The sequence below is a fragment of the Schistocerca gregaria genome, chromosome 1 (assembly GCF_023897955.1).
Source record: "Schistocerca gregaria isolate iqSchGreg1 chromosome 1, iqSchGreg1.2, whole genome shotgun sequence".
NCBI lineage: Eukaryota > Metazoa > Arthropoda > Insecta > Orthoptera > Acrididae > Schistocerca > Schistocerca gregaria.
The window spans coordinates 363,589,865-363,610,744 of record NC_064920.1 but is presented as its reverse complement, the minus strand read 5'-3'; the positions used below and the strand labels follow the sequence as shown (position 1 = coordinate 363,610,744).

Genomic DNA, 20,880 nt, shown 5'->3' with positions numbered 1-20,880 from the left:
GTAGCTTGCTTGCCAGGTTTCGAGAGGGTGCGTTTCTGGATGAGGTATCGACTATATTGCTTCCCCCTACTTATACCTCCATAGGCGATCACGAATGTAAAATTAGAGAGAGCCGAGCACGCAAGGAGGCTTTCCGGCAGTCGTTCTTCCCGCGAAACATACGCGACTGGTACAGGAAAGCGAGATAATGACAGTGGCACGTAAAGTGCCCTCCGCCACACACCGTTCGGTGGCTTGCAGAGTGTAGATGTAGATGTGACGCTTACCAGGTGCAGGTACTTCTCCCGCTGTCCGGAGTCGGCGCTCCCTCCGCCGATGGAGAGCAGTACGTTGAGCGCAGGGAAGCGCCTCTTGAGCGCCACCACGCTGGTGTAGTTGGTGCCCTCGCCCTCGTGCCGAGGCACCGCCTTGTAACTGTCCGTGTCGATGGTGGCGTAGCCGTAGATGAGGTGCGTGCAGTAGGTCAGGCTGGGCTCGATCTCCGACACAAGCATACGGTGTGGCTCTGCAACATACGTCAGATTCAATAGCAGTGGTAGTGGAAATTTTAATTATCTGTTGATCACTTTAACAAGGATGTTGGACGTGTCATAATATTACAGTTGAAGAACAACAAAAATAACATAATTCATGTATATAGGCATTTAAATACCCTACTGGACATTAAAATTGCTTCACCAAGAAGAAATGCAGATGATAAACGGGTATTAATTGGACACATATCCTAGAACTGGCATGTGATTACATTTTCACGCAATTTGGGTGCATAGATCCTGAGAAATCAGTACCCAGAACAACCACCTCTGGCCATAATAACGGCCTTGATGTGACTGGGCATTGAGTCAACAGAGCTTGGAGGGCGTGTACAGGCACAGCTGCCCATGCAGCTTCAACACGATACCACAGTTCATCAAGAGAAGTGACTGGCGTATTGTGACGAGCCAGTTGCTCGGCCGCCACTGACCAGTCGTTTTCAGTTGGTGAGAGATCTGGAGAATGTGCTGGCCAGGGCAGCAGTCGAACATTTTCTGTATGCAGAAAGGCCCATACAGGACCTGCAACAAGCGGTTGTGCATTGTCCTGCTGAAATGTAGGGATTCGCAGGGATCGAGTGAAGGGTAGAGCCACGGGTCGTAACACATCTGAAATGTAACGTCCACTGTTCAAAGTATCGTCAATGCGAACAAGAGGTGACGGAGACGTGTAACCAGTGGCACCCCTAGCATCACGCCGGGTGATACGAATACAAGCTTCCAATGTGCGTTCACTGCGATGTCGTCAAACACGGATGCGGCCATAATGATGCTGTAAACAGAACCTGGATTCATCCGAATAAATGACGTTTTGCTATTCGTGCACCCAGGTTCGTAGTTGAATACACCATCGCAGGCGCTCCTGTCTGTGATGCAGCGTTAAGGGTAACCGCAGCCATGGTCTCCGAGCTGATAGTCCATGCTGCCACAAACGTCGTCGAACTGTTCGCGCAGATGGTTGTTGTCTTGCAAACGTCCCCATCTGTTGACTCAGGGATCGAGATGTGGCTACACGATCCGTTACAGCCATGCGGATAAGATGCCTGTCATCTCGACTGCTAGTGATACGACTCCGTTGGGATCCAGGACGGCCGGCCAGGGTGGCCGAACGGTTCTAGGCTCTACAGTCTGGAACCGCGCGACCGCTACGGTCGAAGGTTCGAATTCTGCTTCGGGCATGGATGTGTGTGATGTCCTTAGGTTAGTTAGGTTTAACTAGTTTTAAGTTCTAGGGGACTGATGACCTCAGTAGTTAAGTCCCATAGTGCTCAAAGTCATTTGAACCATTTGATCCAGCACGGCGTTCCGTATTACATTCCTGAACCCACCGATTCCATATTCTGCTAACTGTCATTGGACCTCGACCAACGCGAGCAGCATTGTCGCGATACGATAAACCGCAATCGCGATAGGCTACAATCCGACCTTTATCAAAGTCGGAAACGTGATGCTACGCATTTCTCCTCCTTACACGAGGCATCACAACAACGTTTCACCAGGCAACGACGGTCAACTGCTGTTTTTGTATGAGAAATCGGTCGGAAACTTTCCTCATGTCAGCACGTTGTAGGTGTCGCCACCGGTGCCAACTTTGTGTGAATGCCCTGAAAAGCTAATCATTTGCATAGCACAGCATCTTCTTCCTGTCGGTTAAATTTCGCGTCTGTAGCACATTATCTTCGTGGTGTATCAATTTTAATGGCCAGTAGTGTACTTACATCTCTAGTGTGCCGACAGTGACACTATTTCGACTTAGCCTTCTAGGTTCGCACCACTTCCTCTGCCTTTCCGCTCCCAAGTGTGGCTTGTCTCTCTAGTTTGGCAGGTCTCTATTTGTTCACGCACTGTGTGTTGTAGGCAGTGAACGGATCCACGAGGGCATAGTAGCTATGTGTTACTTTCAGCCTGTATCAGAAACCCAATAAATGGAGACAAAAAGATCTGTGGGTTATGTATTCGCTGTTAGTGCGCCTATGTTCCATGTACGGTACGTCATACAAACGGAGTGATATTGTTGACACGATGTGTGAATAACTGATCGTGGCAAGCAGGCAACATTCAGTGCTGAACAGGTAATGTAATGGGATGAATAGTTTAACTGCCATTACCTAACAACTGCATATGTGTGGTGTGTCGCCAGAATGTGGTGATAATTAATTGCAAACGATTGGTGGCCCACTGTGGTTTATGTTAACTGTACAATTTTACAGACCTTGAACGAGTGTATGCTGTCAGTGGACTGTTGGCTTGCTTGACTTCGTATGTTATGATTACACGTGGCCTACAATAAAAACTGGCCTCAGCGCTCGTTTGTGTGACGTCAGCAGTGTAGTTTTATTGCTGAACGACACAGATGCATGAAACCTGAGGCCCGTATTACATTGTAAAAGGTCTTTCTCAAAACTTTCGTCAGACCTCTATGACCAAGCTGTTTCACTGGAGCTATAATACAACCGTAAAATTTTTCGTCTTAGTTGGTCGGTAATGGATGCCTGTACAACAGCATATGTTGCTGGCGAGAACATTGAGTGAAAAGAAAGAGAAATGGGAACGATAGTGGGTGAAATCGTGGATAGCGAGGAGAGAAACTCAAAGTGTTCACCAGAATTTGCTTTGTGACTTTAGTGCGAGGACATAAGGAACAACGAAAATTATTGATTACATGCGAACAAACATTTCAGTTTGTCCTTATGAAAGGACACGATGCTCATTTAAAACATACCAGTTCTTAATTTCATTAATAATAAGCAATGTTTTCGGAAGGCCTGCAGCTATGTCATTCACGTTTTAAATACTGAAACATTGACTGTTTACGTCTTTTTTCATGATTCACACGACACGTTTCGAGAATTTATTCTCATTATATTTCCACACGTGTTTTATGTGGTGTTTGTATGTGTGTTGTTTTGCCTCCGTCTTTCCCCTAACTTACTGGGTAGTCAGCAGATGATTAATTCTAACTTACCGGTTCAGGCCACGGTCCGTAAAATGACATTACAGGTCAAAACGCAAATGAAAACAGGAGGACTACAATTAATTTAATAAAGTGATTAAGTTTTCTTGGGGGACGACTGAAAGCACAATTTTAATTGTCCGTTACGACAAGGTACCTGTAATATTATATCGAAAGAAATGAAATACTTAGTAAGAAAAGCTAGATGCGTCCCAATTTTGGTATCCCTCCAGACAATGAAAAGGACGCTCACGAATCAAAAGAAAGATAATGAGTGTTATATCATATCTCGTTCTGTAAAGTGCCAAACAATGTTGATAAGTTTAATGTATCTACTAGTGTATTCGATGCAAATTTTAAGCTAATAATCTGCTCGATAAGTACTTAAATTAACTAGCTACAGTTAGTCCATATTACAGATCGTTCACTGTAGTGAATTTTTTATGATTTTATCTCAGCGTTTTACACAGGAGTGGGCGAAATCTTCTGTGGCGTTTAGGAATACTAGTGAGTTCGGCGAGAATCGTTGTCAGCATCATCTGATGCCTATCACATTTATCGCCGAAGAGAGAAGTAGTCAATTTACAGCTGTCGCATCGTGTTTGCCACACTAAGTTTCTAAGTATGCGCGACTCAATTATTCGACAAGTGCAAATTATATCGCCCGCTTAGCGAGTGGCCGCGATGGCGTAGACGACGACGCCGCCGCAATGTCTGTGTATGAGTGAGCATGTATGTGTTTCGGAATAGCTAGTGCGGATCTTGGTGGTGGATAGTGTATTATCCCCAGTACATCGCCTTGGCCTGTGAGAGAAGAGGAGGTGGTGACTTTAAGGAGCTCATCATCAGAATAAACACCAACGTCCTGGTCTTGTTTGTCACAGCACGAGGCAATATGAGTCTGTTGTTGGTTTTCGGTCTGTCGGTCTGAGACGTTAAGTTCAGTGGCCCGTTGGAATTATTCAGTGGGAGTGACTATTATTTTTTCGCATTGTGTTTCACCCTCTCCATTCCCTCTTGCCTCCACCACTAACAGAGCACGCATTATATCAGTCCAGAGGCTCTCGCGACCCCCAGTGATACAGAGAAGTCACTTGACTCCGCATTTATTAATGAGTCGGTAACACTCGATAGGCACGGAATGCGCCGAAATGACGACCAACTGAAAGAAATGAACCATATTGGAAGATCTTCATTATTACTACTTGAGATATCCGACGATATTTTGGTGACAATATAATGATACATATAAAAAAATAGCTCTGAGCACTATGGGACTTAACTTCTGAGGTCATTAGTCCCCTAGAACTTAGGACTACTTAAACCTAACTAACCTAAGGACATCACATACATCCATGCCCGAGGCAGGATTCGAACTTGCGACCGTAGCGGCCGCGCGATACATATAAAGAAAAGAACATTATTCTAATATGTATAGACCGTGATTTACAATCTCCCACTAGTCTTGTTTTGGGACTGGACTATCGTAGAAATGAAATCTGGTTTAGTTACGTGTAAAACTTTTTCCACATAATTCTAAGTGCAGCTTAAGTTTTTTTTAGTGTTAAATTTCCCCTTATCACATAATGTCTAATGTGAATAAAATGCCAAATGTGTCAACATGTACTACGATGCGTGACTGGAGCATGCGATAAATAACGCACATGCTGTCTTACACAATGTGGGCACCCCAGATATTTCGTAAAACATTCAAGATACCAAATAAGATTTACGGTAAGTGAAAGGACGCAAGGGTTCAAGTACATTGACGTATCTTCATGATTCAAACGTACTTCATCTACCGAGTAATTGACGCAGCGACAGCATTTTCCAATGGGAAGTGTGCTCTTTAAACGATCCCTACATCTGTTGAAAAGAAGAGCACAGAGATACGAGGTGTGACAATGTTTGCAGTCAAACTTTCTTTAATAATATCCAATACTATCTGATCTAAACTATTTTGGAAATTTGTGGTAAGCTTCTATGGAACCAAACTGCTGAGGTCATCGATCCCTTGACTTACACACTACTTGATCTAACTTAAACTAACTTACGATTAGAACAACACATACACCCATGCCCGAGGGAGGACTCGAACCTCCGACGGAGGGAGCCGCGCGAACCGTGACTAGGGGCCTAAGATCGCACGGCTACCCCGCGCAGCCAAATGTCTCGTGAGTCCCAAAGTGCTAGCAGTAGTCCATCTAGTACGGTTACACTGCGTAGCGAGTCAAAAAGAGTGAGATACAGTGGTCGAGTAGCTCCTCGTAAGTCACACATTCCTGCAGAAAATGCTAAACAACGCTCGAGGAGGTATAAAGAGCGACGCCACTGGAGACTCGACGACTCGGGGAAAGCGATTTGGGACGAAAGTCTGGAGAGCGATAACTGCCATCATGTGTAGTGTCGACAGTAAGTGGACATGTTATTACGGTATGGAGATGTTGTTACGGTATGGAGGTATTCTTCATGACCAGGGTGTCGTCTCCTTATTGCGTTTGAAAACACACTAAATGCAGAATGATATCCTATGAACACACTTTACAGCACTGGCTATTGCATGCAGCAGAGGAACAATTCGGAGATGACGACCGTTTACATTTGCACTACAGTTCATCCTGCCATAAAGCAGCATCTTTGAGATAATGGTTTGTAGAATAATAACATCCCTGAAATGAACTCGCCTGCGCAGAGTCCAGAACTGAACCCAATGGAATGGAACACCTCTGGGATGAGTTAGAACGTCTGTTTCGCCCCAGACCACAGCTTCCAACATCGTGGCCTTCTTTAGCTTCGGCTCTTGGTGAAAAATGGGCTGCTATTGCTCCACAGACATTGACATCTCATTGAAAGTGTCCCCAGCGTATCATCGAGGCTGCACACAAGCGATTGGAAAACTTCATGTTTGAGAAAACTCTGAAGGTAAAGTAGAAGGATTTAGCGCCTAATGGAACGTCGGATGCACTAATATTGGGCGGATACTTTTCTTCAGATAGTGCATATTCGCTGTACAGTGTCGCGTAAAGATAAAACAGAAAGGAAAATGAGGTTTTAACGTTCGGTGGACGAAGATATTGTTAGAGTCGCAGCACAAGTTTGGACTGTGAAGGCAGATATTCGAAGTTGCTGACCTAGAGCATCAGTGAACGCTCTAAATTTGGCTGCACAGGTTATCAGTCAACCCTCAAAGAAATATTGTTCACTGGCTAAACCTGTATCGACGCCTTTGTCGTTTTCAGTACTCCCTATTACTTCTTAGCCGATGGCTGCGCCAAGCGTAGTAAGATATGAGCATCCTCTCAGAGAGCCTTGAGGAGTTGCTCAATCGTACTGCACTGTTACTCGCTTAAAACATCTGGACCTGAATTGACGACAGAGTGGCACTCCACCATTCGACGGTCACTATGATTAATGAACCCTGTTCTGCCAGCTCAGTTCAGTTTGATGCCCGGTTGGGTTAGAGCCGTTGTTGCTGGCATAAACGGCAGATCCGAGTACAAAATTTCGCACCCTGTATTCCCCAAAATCCCCTACTAATTTAGTCATGTGTCCTCCCTGCTATAATGTACAATCACAGTCGATAAACTGTCGTTATTTGCCATCCATCCAATTTTAATGGCCGGATGTTTCAGGTGAAACCAAGGATATAGCACACTGGCAGGTGTTTTGCAGTCTGTGGGTTGGTTATGGGTTGGTTTTACTTTCGGTCAAACTCGACATTCAGGTGAAATGTAACTTCCAACCCCGTTAAGGATTCTAGCCACCTCCCAGTCTTCGAATCGTAGAGCAGTTGCATGCAGACAGCAAGTAAAATTGTGAAGAAGCATCATTCTGGCCGATTATGGAAAACTGAACCAGACAGCTAGCATATGGACAACTTTCCAGCGTTCACCACACAAGTATCTTTGGAGGGTCCCGCAGGAGTTCTAAATTCCTACGACTGTCATGCAACGAGTACTCCGAAAAAAATCATTGTTGTACTCAATACGATTACAACTGCTGCAACGGCTGGGACCTGATGCCAAGCCAGAACGAATGATGTTTGTTGTGGACATTCTTGAACGTTTAAATAGTATGGTGATTTCCTAGCAACGCTACATTTTCCACTTTTTAAGTGTTAGATCTAGTGAACAGACAAATGTAACGTCGGCGGCACAACCAGAGTACTTCCTGATTCCTGATGTTTGAGCGTATTGTTGAATAGTTCATCTTTCTTCAGATAAATGTTAAATCTGTAAGTCGTAATGATATGCATCTGCTATATGGTTTACCACAATAACTGGCTGTTAACCAAAAGTTGTTTTCAAACAAGATGGTTCACCGCCATAATGAGTCAAGACTGTGCGATGCATCTGTGATCAAGCGTATCGAGAACGTCGGATGGCAAAGGTGATCAGCAAGTCACTTTTTCCGTTAGGCGCTAAATCCTTCGTCTTTTCCTTCGGAGTTTTGTCAAACGTAAAGTTTTCCAATCGCTTGTGTGTAACCTCGATGATTCGAATACTCGAATCGCTGATAGCATCGCCGCAATTGATTGCAGAGGTGTCGCACCGAATGTGGTTGATGCTGGAATAAAAAAATTTAAGCGTTTTCGTGCAACTGTAGGGGCAGATATGGAAACAGATTAGTAACAAAATTTACAGTTGTGAATCACAAAAGCCATAAACGATCTTATAAGGTTTTTAGGCCACTACGGTTTGTTCCCTTCTGCTAACCTTTTCATTGCATAGTGGAACTGTTTAGATCAGACGTGATGGCAACTGCAGACGATTTATGCAAGAAGGTTTCAGCTGCTTTATTTTCTTGTGCACGACAATCTGTGTCCTATCACTCTGATCTACGGCTTCCGAAGTTCGCGCAAACGACTAGCTGCCAACTCTGGGATAGTTACTTTAAGACTGTCACAAGCATTCCAGTGATCTGTTCTTTCCTATCTGAAACGGTTCTCTTTCGCAAACGATCTACATCTACATGCATACTACGCAGCCCAACACACGGTGTATGGCGGATGGATGCCCTGTACTGGCAGATATTCCCTTTTCTGTTCCACTGACAGATGGGACAAGGGATAAAACGACTGCCTATGTGCTTCCACACGAGCTGTGATTTCTTTTGTCTTCCCTGTCCTTAAGCGAAATGTGTGTTGTTAGCAGTAGAATCGTTCTACAGTCCGTCGTAAATGCTGATTCTCTAAACCTTCTCAATGGAGTTATGCGAAAGAGAAGTCTTTTCCCTCCAGGGATTGCCATTTGAGTTCACCGTGCGTATCGGTAATACCTGTGTGCTGCTACCCGTAACAAATCTAGCAGCACGCTCCTTAAGTGTTTAAAAATGTGTGTGAAATCTTATTGGTCTTAACTGCTAAGGTCATCAGTCCCTAAGCTTGCACACTACTTAACCTCAATTATCCGAAGTACAAATACACACACCCATGTCCGAGGGAGGACTCGAACCCCCGCCTGGACCAGCCGCACAGTCCATGACTGCAGCGTCACAGATCGCTCGGCTAATCCCGCGCGTGAAGTACTTCGATGTCTCCCGTTAATACGACCTGTTTTGCATCCCAAACACTTCAGCAGCACTCGAGAATGGTCTCACAAGTGATCTTATTTACTGTATGAATGAGCTATACATTTCTCGAATTCTGTCATTAAAATGAAATCGATAATTCATTTTCCCTACAGCCGAACTTACGTGCTCCTTTCATTTCATGTCACTTTGCAACTTTACGTCCAGACATTTAATCGATGCGTTGTGGCAGAGCGGTTCTAGGCGCTTCAGTCCGGAACCGCGCTGCTGCTATGGTCGCAGGTTCGAATCCTGCCTAGGGCATGGGTGTGTGTGCTGTTCTCAGGTTAGTTGGGCTTAAGTAGTTCTAAGTCTAGGGGACTGATGACCGCAGATGTTAAGTCCCTTAGTGCTTGGAGCCATTTGCACCATTTTCGATTTCATCGACGTGACTGTGTAAACACTTTATTCCATTATGGCGTTGTTTTCCCTATTCATCTAGATTAATTTACATTTTCCTCATTTAGAGCAAGCCGCATTTCATCATATCAAATAGAAATTCCGTTCAAATCACCTACTACCTTCCTACAGTCTCTCAAAGACGACAGTGTACGGTACACTATAGCGGTGTTAGAAAACAGTTTCATATTGCTGCTCACCCTATCCATCAGGTCGTTCATGTATACGGGGTGAACATTAATAATGTTAAATCCTGCCTAGTCGTCAAAAGTTGGGTGTCTAGAAAACCTGTTTTCTCTTATCACCGCACAACAATTCACGCAAATCGTATTAATGAGTTTTATTACGAAAAGTAAATGAAAATACTTTGAGAATTACATAGATGTGAAGTAAAGGAAAATAAACACGCTTCTTCAGTATAGTCAATTGCTAATGCAAGTTCCGTAATACAGTTGACGCTTCTATTCAGGTCGCTTGTCTTGAAGCTTCTCTTCGACTGGGTTGCGACAAGTCGGGCGAGGCACTTAATTCCTCTTCTCATAGAGACCGCTGCTGTTGCGTTTTCCTCCTAGAACGGGGTCAGTCAGCTTGCAATTGGCTGACGTCTCGTTCCCGGCTGGGGTGCCAGCGCTTGACTTTACGCCGTAACAAATACTTGTAAAACCGACAAACTGCAGGGACGGTTTCCAGACTGAAAACGGAGGAGAAAAGGTCCTACACACATACACTCCAGGAAATGGAAAAAAGAACACATTGACACCGGTGTGTCAGACCCACCATACTTGCTCCGGACACTGCGAGAGGGCTGTACAAGCAATGATCACACGCACGGCACAGCGGACACACCAGGTACCGCGGTGTTGGCCGTCGAATGGCGCTAGCTGCGCAGCATTTGTGCACCGCCGCCGTCAGTGTCAGCCAGTTTGCCGTGGCATACGGAGCTCCATCGCAGTCTTTAACACTGGTAGCATGCCGCGACAGCGTAGACGTGAACCGTATGTGCAGTTGACGGACTTTGAGCGAGGGCGTATAGTGGGCATGCGGGAGGCCGGGTGGACGTACCGCCGAATTGCTCAACACGTGGGGCGTGAGGTCTCCACAGTACATCGATGTTGTCGCCAGTGGTCGGCGGAAGGTGCACGTGCCCGTCGACCTGGAACCGGACCGCAGCGACGCACGGATGCACGCCAAGACCGTAGGATCGTACGCAGTGCCGTAGGGGACCGCACCACCACTTCCCAGCAAATTAGGGACACTGTTGCTCCTGGGGTATCGGCGAGGACCATTCGCAACCGTCTCCATGAAGCTGGGCTACGGTCCCGCACACCGTTAGGCCGTCTTCCGCTCACGCCCCAACATCGTGCAGCCCGCTTCCAGTGGTGTCGCGACAGGCGTGCATGGAGGGACGAATGGAGACGTGTCGTCTTCAGCGATGAGAGTCGCTTCTGCCTTGGTGCCAATGATGGTCGTATGCGTGTTTGGCGCCGTGCAGGTGAGCGCCACAATCAGGACTGCATACGACCGAGGCACACAGGGCCAACACCCGGCATCATGGTGTGGGGAGCGATCTCCTACACTGGCCGTACACCTCTGGTGATCGTCGAGGGGACACTGAATAGTGCATGGTACATCCAAACCGTCATAGAACCCATCGTTCTACCATTCCTAGACCGGCAAGGGAACTTGCTGTTCCAACAGGACAATGCACGTCCGCATGTATCCCGTGCCACCCAACGTGCTCTAGAAGGTGTAAGTCAAATACCCTGGCCAGCAAGATCTCCGGATCTGTCCCCCATTGAGCATGTTTGGGACTGGATGAAGCGTCGTCTCACGCGGTCTGCACGTCCAGCACGAACGCTGGTCCAACTGAGGCGCCAGGTGGAAATGGCATGGCAAGCCGTTCCACAGGACTACATCCATCATCTCTACGATCGTCTCCATGGGAGAATAGCAGCCTGCATTGCTGCGAAAGGTGGATATACACTGTACTAGTGCCGACATTGTGCATGCTCTGTTGCCTGTGTCTATGTGCCTGTGGTTCTGTCAGTGTGATCATGTGATGTATCTGACCCCAGGAATGTGTCAGTAAAGTTTCCCCTTCCTGGGACAATGAATTCACGGTGTTCTTATTTCAATTTCCAGGAGTGTATGTCTGGAGATGCATTGTTGCCACGCTAGACAGTGCTGACGTATGACTGTTCCTCTGACCATGGGCCGTATGTTCCTCTTCTGTTGCAGGCTGTGTTAGTGACGCAGCGTACTGTAAGCAGCAGAATGGTTCGATATTCATGTCGGGAACAAGCCGAGATGTTTGTGTGTGGCCAAGTAGATGAAAACAGTCAAGAGGCAGTATGGCTATACCAAAACATGTACCTTCACAGACACCAACTACGTCACCCAACACTCTGAGCCCTTTTTGGAACGATTGTGTGATGATGTGTCCTTTCAGACAGACGAACGTGGAAGGAAACGGTGGATTGTGCGAACACATTATTTCGAGGACCAGGCTCTGCAGGATAGTGTGGCGAAACCTAGCACAACCTCCAGGCAAGTGGCCTGCCAACACGGTGCAAGTCAAAGTACGATTATGTGCATCCTGCATGAAAACCGCTACTTCCTTTCACCTGCAACGACTTCAAGAATTATTAGCAGGAAGAATTTTGTCGATGGTTTTAACACCACATCATCACAACTACGGGATTTCTATCATCAGTCCTCTTTACTGACGAAGCAACCTTTATCAGAAACTGGCATCATCAATCTGCATAATTGTCACTTGTGGGCTACAGACAGTTCTCGGGGAATGGTTGAGGCGTCTCGTCAGCATCAGTTGAGCATCAACGTGTGGGCAGGGATTCTTGGCGACCATCACCGCGACATTAATACCGGACCATTCTGCTGCTTACAGTTCGCTGCGTTAATCACACAGCCTGCGACAAAAAAAGGAACACACGGCACATGGTCAGAGGAACTTTCATTCGCCAGCGCCATGTACCAGGCAACGATGCATTTCCGGACAAGTGTTTATAGGAAACTTTTTCCTACATTTCCGGTCAGGAATTCGTCCGTGCAGTCTGTCGGTTTTTATTAACGTTTACTCTATATAGAGAACAAAAGGGCTCTTATCGCCCTTCCCTGACGACCTCCTGACTATACTCATGTGTTCAAGAAGAGTTGTCGTCCAGGACAACATACTGGGTTCTGTTACCTAAAAAAGCCTTCGAGCAAATCACTGATTTGAGAACCCATCCCGTATGCTCAGACCTTTGACAACAGTCTCCCACTCAGATACTAAACCTTGACAAGGTCAGTAGAAATTTCTAGTATGTACGGTATATGTGAAAACGAATACTATATCGACCATTTCAGCTTTCAGCGTGTATGTTAGGCACCATAGAGTCATATGGTTTCGTCGATTCCGCAAATTGCGATAGTCGTTTCTGGGTTGTTTAGACGCGTCACGTTCGATAAGCAGTTTATCTGTAGTGTTTCTGTTCCATTTATGCGACCTTCACCCCGGTGTTGTTAATATACAGAAGTCTCTTAGATATGCAGCGTTTATAATGTTTCCAATAGTTTATGCCAAACGTAGGGAATAAATTCATTATTGAATATAACGCAGATGGTAGCCCGCAATGCCCTTCTGTCTCGTTTCGTATAGATCGTGTGTTACACAACGAAATTTTCGTGAAGCGACGGGCAGTTAAAATTATCCGAAGATTACTTCTGTATTTGATCACATTATGGCTGTCGATCTTTTTTCAGAATGCCATTAAGATTCGTAAGAAAGTGCTAAGATTGAACAATTCTATAAAGTCTATTCTTGTATTCTGCTCAGAGAAGATGTCACCGCTACACAAATCTGTTCTGTTTCCATCTGGGCTGTTACTTATACAACTCTCTTACGACCATTAATACTTTGTGTCGACAGCAAATCACTGTGGACGGCTGCAAACAAGAAAATAAAAGGAGAGACAGTGATGAGAATAGTATTTAGGATATTATTCAAATGTGTGTGAAATCTTATGGGACTTGACTGCTAAGGTCATCTGTCCCTAAGATTACACACTAATTAACCTAAATTATAGGATATTATTATGTGGTTGATTAGGGATCAGTCTTATTTCTCAACAGGTAGGTTACGTAATGTTACTCTATAAGGTTCCCACTAAGTTCATCTGTAAGCGTCACCATTTGCTACACACCTTTGTGCTCAGAGTGAATTTCTCTAGCGCATCTTAGACAGAACGAAGGATGGTGCATTGTGCTGCATAGTGGAACGAAATGTTCAGACAGTTCAAAAATTAAGCCAGAAGCCATGTTAGAATATCATTCGTTTTGACAATCCGGTAGTTCTAGACTTCCTGCAGCTCCAAACGTGTCGATTGAAACGATCTTCGTTTCCACTGGCGAGGACTTGTGAGAAAGGATGCCTTTTTTGTGAGTGAAGACCTGTTGCTTGCTTGGAACAATCAATGGGTAACAGAGGGTAAAAGATACTTGGAAAAATTATTTGATAATTGATTTCACACGATGAAGAGATGTATAGTTTTAGACTAATCAATTGTCAATGCGGCTACAGCATTTTTTCCATGGGTTCTCTTATCCACAGACGCCCGAATTTTAACACACTGCGCTGGATTGGCCACAATATTTTCTGGTTTGCATATTTTTATACTTTTACAGTCACGCCATGGTTGCGGTGGTTACGCATACTTGATTTTGTTCCTTCGATCATGCGAAATGTGGTCGTCTTTTGTTTTGTTTTCAGGCAGCGTGTTTACGTCGAGTGTGCTATTCGGCTTTATGTTGCTGTGTATCCGGCTACTTCTCTCTCTCTCTCTCTCTCTCTCTCTCTCTCTATCTCACCCCCCCCCCTCCTCTGTTTCCCCTCCCCGAGAACACATGGAAATTATGTAGAAGCCATAAGTCATTTCAACCATGAGAACTATTTGTGATCTCGTTAAACTGATTTGTAAACTAAACCACAACTGTTAGATGACCACTGGTGATGGTTTAAGTATAGCGTAGCGCGTCTGGTCCAAGTAAGACTTTATACAGTCGCAAAAGACGGTATAACTCTCAGATTAATTGTAAAACTACAACAGCACGAGAGAGGCGTCAGAAATAGGACAACAAATCCATCTGAGTTTGAGTAACAGAGACATTCACAAACGCAACACAAGAAGGAACAATGATCTGTATTACCCTTTAGTGAATCTTAGCGGAATGAAAGAGCGAAATACGACAACTATAGAAACCTTTGGAAATTTACCCATGGAAATAAGATTTCTGGCAGATAGTAGAATTCTTTTCAGATATAGACTGAAGGTGTTTCTCTTTAACAACTACTTTTATACCATAGAGGCAACGGCCTTGCCGCAGCGGTTACACCGTTTCCCGTGAGATCACTGAAGTTAAGCGCTGTCGGGCGTGGTCAGCACTTCGATGGGTGACCATCCAGACCGCGATGCGCTGTTGCCATTTTTCGGGTTGCACTCAGCCGCGTGGTGCCAATTGAGGAGCTACTCGACCGAACAGTACCGGCCTCGGTCAAGAATACCCTCATAACGACCGGACGACCGGGAGAGCGATGTGCTGACACCACGCCCCTCCTAACCGCAACCTCCACAGAGGATGACACGGCGGTCGAATGGTCCCGGTATATATATATATATATATATATAGAGAGAGAGAGAGAGAGAGAGAGAGAGCGAGCAAGTCGAATTAAGTCGGATGATGCTGAGGGAATTAGATTAGGAAACGAGGCACTTAAAGTAGTAAAGGAGTTTTGCTATTTGGGAAGCAATATAACTGACGATAGTCGAAGTAGAGAGGATATAAAATGTAGACTGCCAATGGCAAGGAAAGCGTTTCTGAAGAAGAGAAATTTGTTAACATCGAGTATAGGTTTAAATGTCAGGAAGTCGTTTTTGAAAGTATTTGTATGGAGTGTAGCCATGTATGGAAGTGAAACATGGACGATAAATAGTTTAGACGAGAAGAGAATAGAAGCTTTCGAAATGTGATGCTACAGAAGATTGCTGAAGATTAGATGAGGAGGTATTGAATAGAATTAGGGAAAAGATGAGTTTGTTGCACAACTTGACAAGAAGAAGGGAGCGGTTGGTAGAACAAATTCTGAGGCATCAAGGGATCGCAAATTTAGCATTGTAGGGCAGCGTGGAGGGTAAAAATCACAGAGGGAGACCAAGAGATGAGTACAATGAGCAGATTCAGAAGGATGTAAGCTGCAGTAGGTACTGGGAGATGAAGTAGCTTGCACAGGATAGAGTAGCATGGAGCGCTGCATCAAATCAGTCTCAGGACTGAAGACAACAACAACAACAACAACATGGTGTACGGGACGCGTAACTCACCTGGTCGCCTGAGCGCTCCGCCGTCCAAGTAGCAGACGACGCGAGTGGCGCCCAGGGCGGCGGCGCTCGTCCAACAGGTGGCGGCAGCCGCGAGCAGCAGCAACAGCAGCGGGAGCTCCGCCATGGCCGGGCGTCGGTGTGGCACTGTGCGGGCGCAGACAGCTGTCGGCGCGCCGTCGCCTCGCCGCGGTCACCGCAGTGTCGCCGGGAGGGGGCAGTACCGCCAATCGTAACTTCTGGAGGGGCCGCTGACGTCGCCCGCTAAGTGGCTGCGCACGGCCCCGTCACACAATCCCACGGCCTGACGTCGCCCGCTAAGTGGCTGCGCACGGCCCCGTCACACAATCCCACGGCCGGCCGTCCCTCTCTGCATACGCGTCACTGTTAAGAACATAAGCACGGATCACACTTACGCCAAGAAGCCTGAAATTATTTTCAGCTTTAGGGCTCCGTAGATCCCTGACTTCAGCCTCGATTTAATGTTGACCATGTTTCTTTCTTTTTTTCTTCTTTTTCCATTCTTCTTCTACTTCTTCTTCTTATTATTATTATTCTGTAGTGGTCAATCCAAGGATTGGTTTGCAACAGGTACAATGGCAGCTTGTCTCCATTCTGTGCGTCTTTCAGCTTTTCTCTTCATTTCTTTATAGGTGTTACGTCCCACATCTTTCACGATTTGATCCATGTACCTCAGTCGTGGTCTTCCTTTGGTCTTTTTCCCTCAACATATCCCTCTATGATTGTGTTCAGGAGTCCTTTATGTCTCAATAGATGGCCTGTAAATTCCACTCTTCTTTTAACAATGAAACTCCAGAAGCTTCTCTTCTCACCTGCTCTTTCCAGAACTACTTCGTTTGTGATCTTGTAGATACATTTCATTTTGAGCATGCGTCTATAGCACCACACTTCCAAAGAATTTAGCTTCTGGTCTTCCTCTGTCCCTATAGTGCATGTTTCACACCCACAGCATGCCACACTCCACACATATGATTTCAAAAATCTTTTCCTGATTTAAAGGCTGATCATCTTAGATGTTAAGATGTTTTTCTTCCTGTTAAAAGCAGCCTTTGCTTAAGCAGTTCTACTTCTCACTTCTGCCTTGCTCCTTCCATCCCTGGTAATATTACTGCCCAGATAAGTAAATTTATCGATTTGTTCAAGCAGTTGATTGCCTACATGAACTTGGACTTTCACTTGATCTTTTTTGTCACATGCCATTACTTTTGTTTTTGCTTCATTAGTTCTCATATTATATTCTTCCCCGATAACTTTATCTATTCTATTCAGTAGGACTACAAGATCTTCTTCACTTTCAATATCATCGGCATATCTTATATCTATTCGTTGGGCATGAATTACTACACCTGTCTGTGAATTTTCCTTTACTTTTTTCAGCGTCTCTTCAATGTATAGGTTAAAGATAACAGGGGATAGTGCACAACCTGGTAGGACACCTTTCCGTATCTCCACCTCTCCTTATTTTGTCCGTCCACGGATCTCTCTCGTTTTTGTACAGGTTCCATAACTTTTTTATCTTTATAATCTATTCCTACTATTTTGAGTACTTCAAACATCTTATCCCATTTAACATTATCAAAGGCTTTCTCTACATCTACCAAAGCTATGTATGTTGTCAGGTTCTTATCTACTCGTTTCTCTGTTATTAGTTTTAGAGCAAATATTGCTTCTTTGGTTCCTCTATCTTTCCGGAATCCAAACTGGTCTTCGGAGAGTGTAGCTTCGACTTCTTGTTCTATGCGATAATTGAGGTTACTATTTTAGAGGTGTGAGTAACTAGGCTGAGTGTCCTACAATTTTCACATCTTGTAGCATTTGCCTTCTTTGGAATGAAGATCATAATGTTTTTCTCAAAGTCTTTAGGAATTTTACCCTGCTCGTACATGTTGAAAACTCCTGATTCAGTTTTGCTCCTCCAGATTCCAGAAGTTCGGCTGGGATATTTTTCCATTAACCATTCAATAAACGAAACCACGGAAAAGTTTGGGAGAGGAAGTTCATCTACATCTATACGACTGCTCTGCAATTCACATGTCGTTTGGCGGTAAGTTCACAGCCCTATTGTAGCTCGGTATGAGCACAATATGAAGAACTCTGCGAATTTCTTACATCAATTAGAGGGGATGCGTCTGAATGACTCTGATATTCTAGTAAATTTTGATATGGTCGCTCCCTTTACTCGTGTTCCTGCGTCTGATTCGTAATGGTTGATTGAGGCTAGGTTTGGAGCTGAATCAACGAACCTACGTATTTCGACATGTGTTCACTTCGACTCTCTTTTTATTCAATGACCAGTATTACGTGCAGACAGATGTACTTGCGATAGGAAGTCGGTTTTTACCCATTATTTCCAGGTTGTTTATGGAAGATGTTGAGGAATGTGCCTTGTAGTTGGCGGCCTTGAAATCTCGGCCTCTGATTTTCGCACACGGTCAAGCGACCGATAACGACACATGTGGGTTGTATAGGACTTACATCACGCGAATTTGGTCGCCGTTTTCGTTATTGCAGACGATACTTTTGTTGTCTGGCCTCAAGACAGTGAGAATTTGAACGAATTTTTAGAACACCTGAATTCAGTCCACCAGATTGTTTCACGATGGAAGTGGGAAAGGATGGTTATCTTTCCGTCCTTGATGTGCTGGTCGGGAGGAAGGTGAATGGTACGTTGCCACATGCCGTTTACGGAAAGCCTACTCACATTGACTTGTACCTACAGGCTGATAGTTATCGAGATCCGGCTCGACGTGAAGGGTACTTCCTTCCTTGGTTTACAGGGCTCACGTCATACCGGAACCTGACAGTTTATCAGCTGAATTAGCCCATATGGAAGTCGTCTTTCGTGGAATGGTTATAGTAACAGACAGGTTAGACGTGCGAAACGATATGACCAGCTTTCAGTGATAATAATACCGAGATGCCACCAAAGTCTGCGGCCTTTTTGCCTTACGCAATGAGTATTTCGAACACGAAATATTATGTGAAGTACGTTTTTCGATCACCACCTTAGGGTCCTTTTAGGTTCCCCAAAGGATGATCTTGGTTCTCGTAAGGCGGACGTCTGCGTGTTCCTTTCAGTTGTGGCATGTCATATGTTGGTCAGACGGTCAGGACGGTGGACCATTAAGCATAAACGGCAAACACGCTTACTACAGCCGAGCAAATCCGCCATTGTACAACATTGTTTTGTCACCAGTCACCCTATGGATATAACAACACGAAGATTCTGGCATGAATTTCCAGCTATTGGGATGCTGCTATTAAGGGACTTGTTCAAATTAAATTAGAAGGTAACCTTATAAACAGAGGTGGTGGTTTTTGTTTAAATTCAACACGGAATATTGCTCTCTCCCTTTTCATGAAACAGAGGGACAGATTTTATGCCACCTCACCCATTGATTATTAATTTTGCTATCGGCAACGTTTGACGTCGGCCATCTTTGGTTTATGATGATGCTATTATTTACAGTGTGCACGCGCGATCTCTCTCTCTCTCTCTCTCTCTCTCTCTCTCTCTCTCTCTCTCTCTCTCTGTGTGTGTGTGTGTGTGTGTGTGTGTGTGTGTGTGTGTGTGTGTGTGTGTGTGTGTGTGTGTGTCTGTGTGTGCGCGCACGCGCGGGTGCGCCTTATCTTTCCGGAGTTTTTCCGAAAGTTGAGGTTTTAAATTTCTTTGTGTGTGTGTGTGCCTTATCTTTCCGGAATTTCTCCGAAATCTGATATTGTAAATTTATTCACACACCACTTATTTGCTGCCGTTTTGCCTTGAAAACGACAGGTGTGCTCCTGTCGAAATATCGGCGGTTGTCGATGACGTCACCCGGCTGCGTCCCGTAAGTTATTTGAACATTATGATGATGAGCCAAACCATTATGACCACAGTGTTTTGGTAGGTTTGTGCAGGTGTCTGCGCACATTTCATGTAATTCATGTAAATAACGGGCCTCTGATTTTCGCACACGGTCAAGTACCCGATAACGACACATGTGGGTTGTATAGGACTTACATCACGCGTATTTGGTCGCGAGACGTCAACGTGATTTCACTGTAACGCCCTTCAAACCACTGTGGCACAGTCCTGATTCGGAGACACGGAGAATTATACTGATGAAAGATGACATCGTCGTCAGGGGAGAGATCAAGCACGAAAGGATGTAGATGGTTCGCCGCTGTCATAGTGTCTGCTGCAGGTTCCATGAAGTGCAAGAGAATGTCTCCCACAGCATAATACAGGTCCCACCAGCCTGCGTCTGCTGCACGCTGCACGTGTCGAGCTGCCGTTCAGCTCGATGACCGATATTGTGGGCACGACCAACGACGTAGTGTTTCATAGGTGATTCATCCGAAGAGCTGACACGTTTCCATTGATCGACGGTCGAATCCCGGCTTTGCCGTGTCCACTGCAGTCGTAACTGGCGATGCCGTTGGGTCAAAATACACTCCTGGATATTGAAATAAGAACACCGTGAATTCATTGTCCCAGGAAGCGGAAACTTTATTGACACATTCCTGGGGTCAGATACATCACATGATCACACTGACTGAACCACAGGCACATAGACACAGGCAACAGAGCATGCACAATGTCGGCACTAGTACAGTGTATATCCACCTTTCGCAGCAATGCAGGCCGCTATTCTCCCATGGAGACGATCATAGAGATGCTGGATGTAGTCCTGTGGAACGGCTTGCCATGCCATTTCCACCTGGCGCCTCAGTTGGACCAGCGTTCGTGCTGGACGTGCAGACCGCGTGAGACGACGCTTCATCCAGTCCCAAACATGCTCAATGGGGGACAGATCCGGAGATCTTGCTGGCCAGGGTAGTTGACTTACACCTTCTAGAGCACGTTGGGTGGCACGGGATACATGCGGACGTGCATTGTCCTTTTGGAACAGCAAGTTCCCTTGCCGGTCTAGGAATGGTAGAACGATGGGTTCTATGACTGTTTGGATGTACCGTGCACTATTCAGTGTCCCCTCGACGATCACCAGAGGTGTACGGCCAGTGTAGGAGATCGCTCCCCACACCA

The 20,880-nt window shown here is 45.5% G+C and overlaps 1 protein-coding gene across 1 annotated transcript in view; it reads right to left on the bottom strand.

Moving 5' to 3' along the window:
* Positions 1–16,100, bottom strand: part of LOC126346606 (chitinase-like protein Idgf4) — a 44,561-nt gene extending 28,461 nt beyond the window's left edge. Inside the window, exons 1-2 of the mRNA XM_050002201.1 lie at positions 15,834–16,100; positions 267–505 (exon numbers count right to left, since the gene is read on the bottom strand). Of these exons, the coding sequence (XP_049858158.1) occupies positions 267–505; positions 15,834–15,957 (363 nt within the window). The 5' untranslated portion in view covers positions 15,958–16,100. The remainder of the gene's footprint in view (positions 1–266; positions 506–15,833) is intronic.
* Between the last annotated feature and the right edge of the window lie 4,780 nt (positions 16,101–20,880).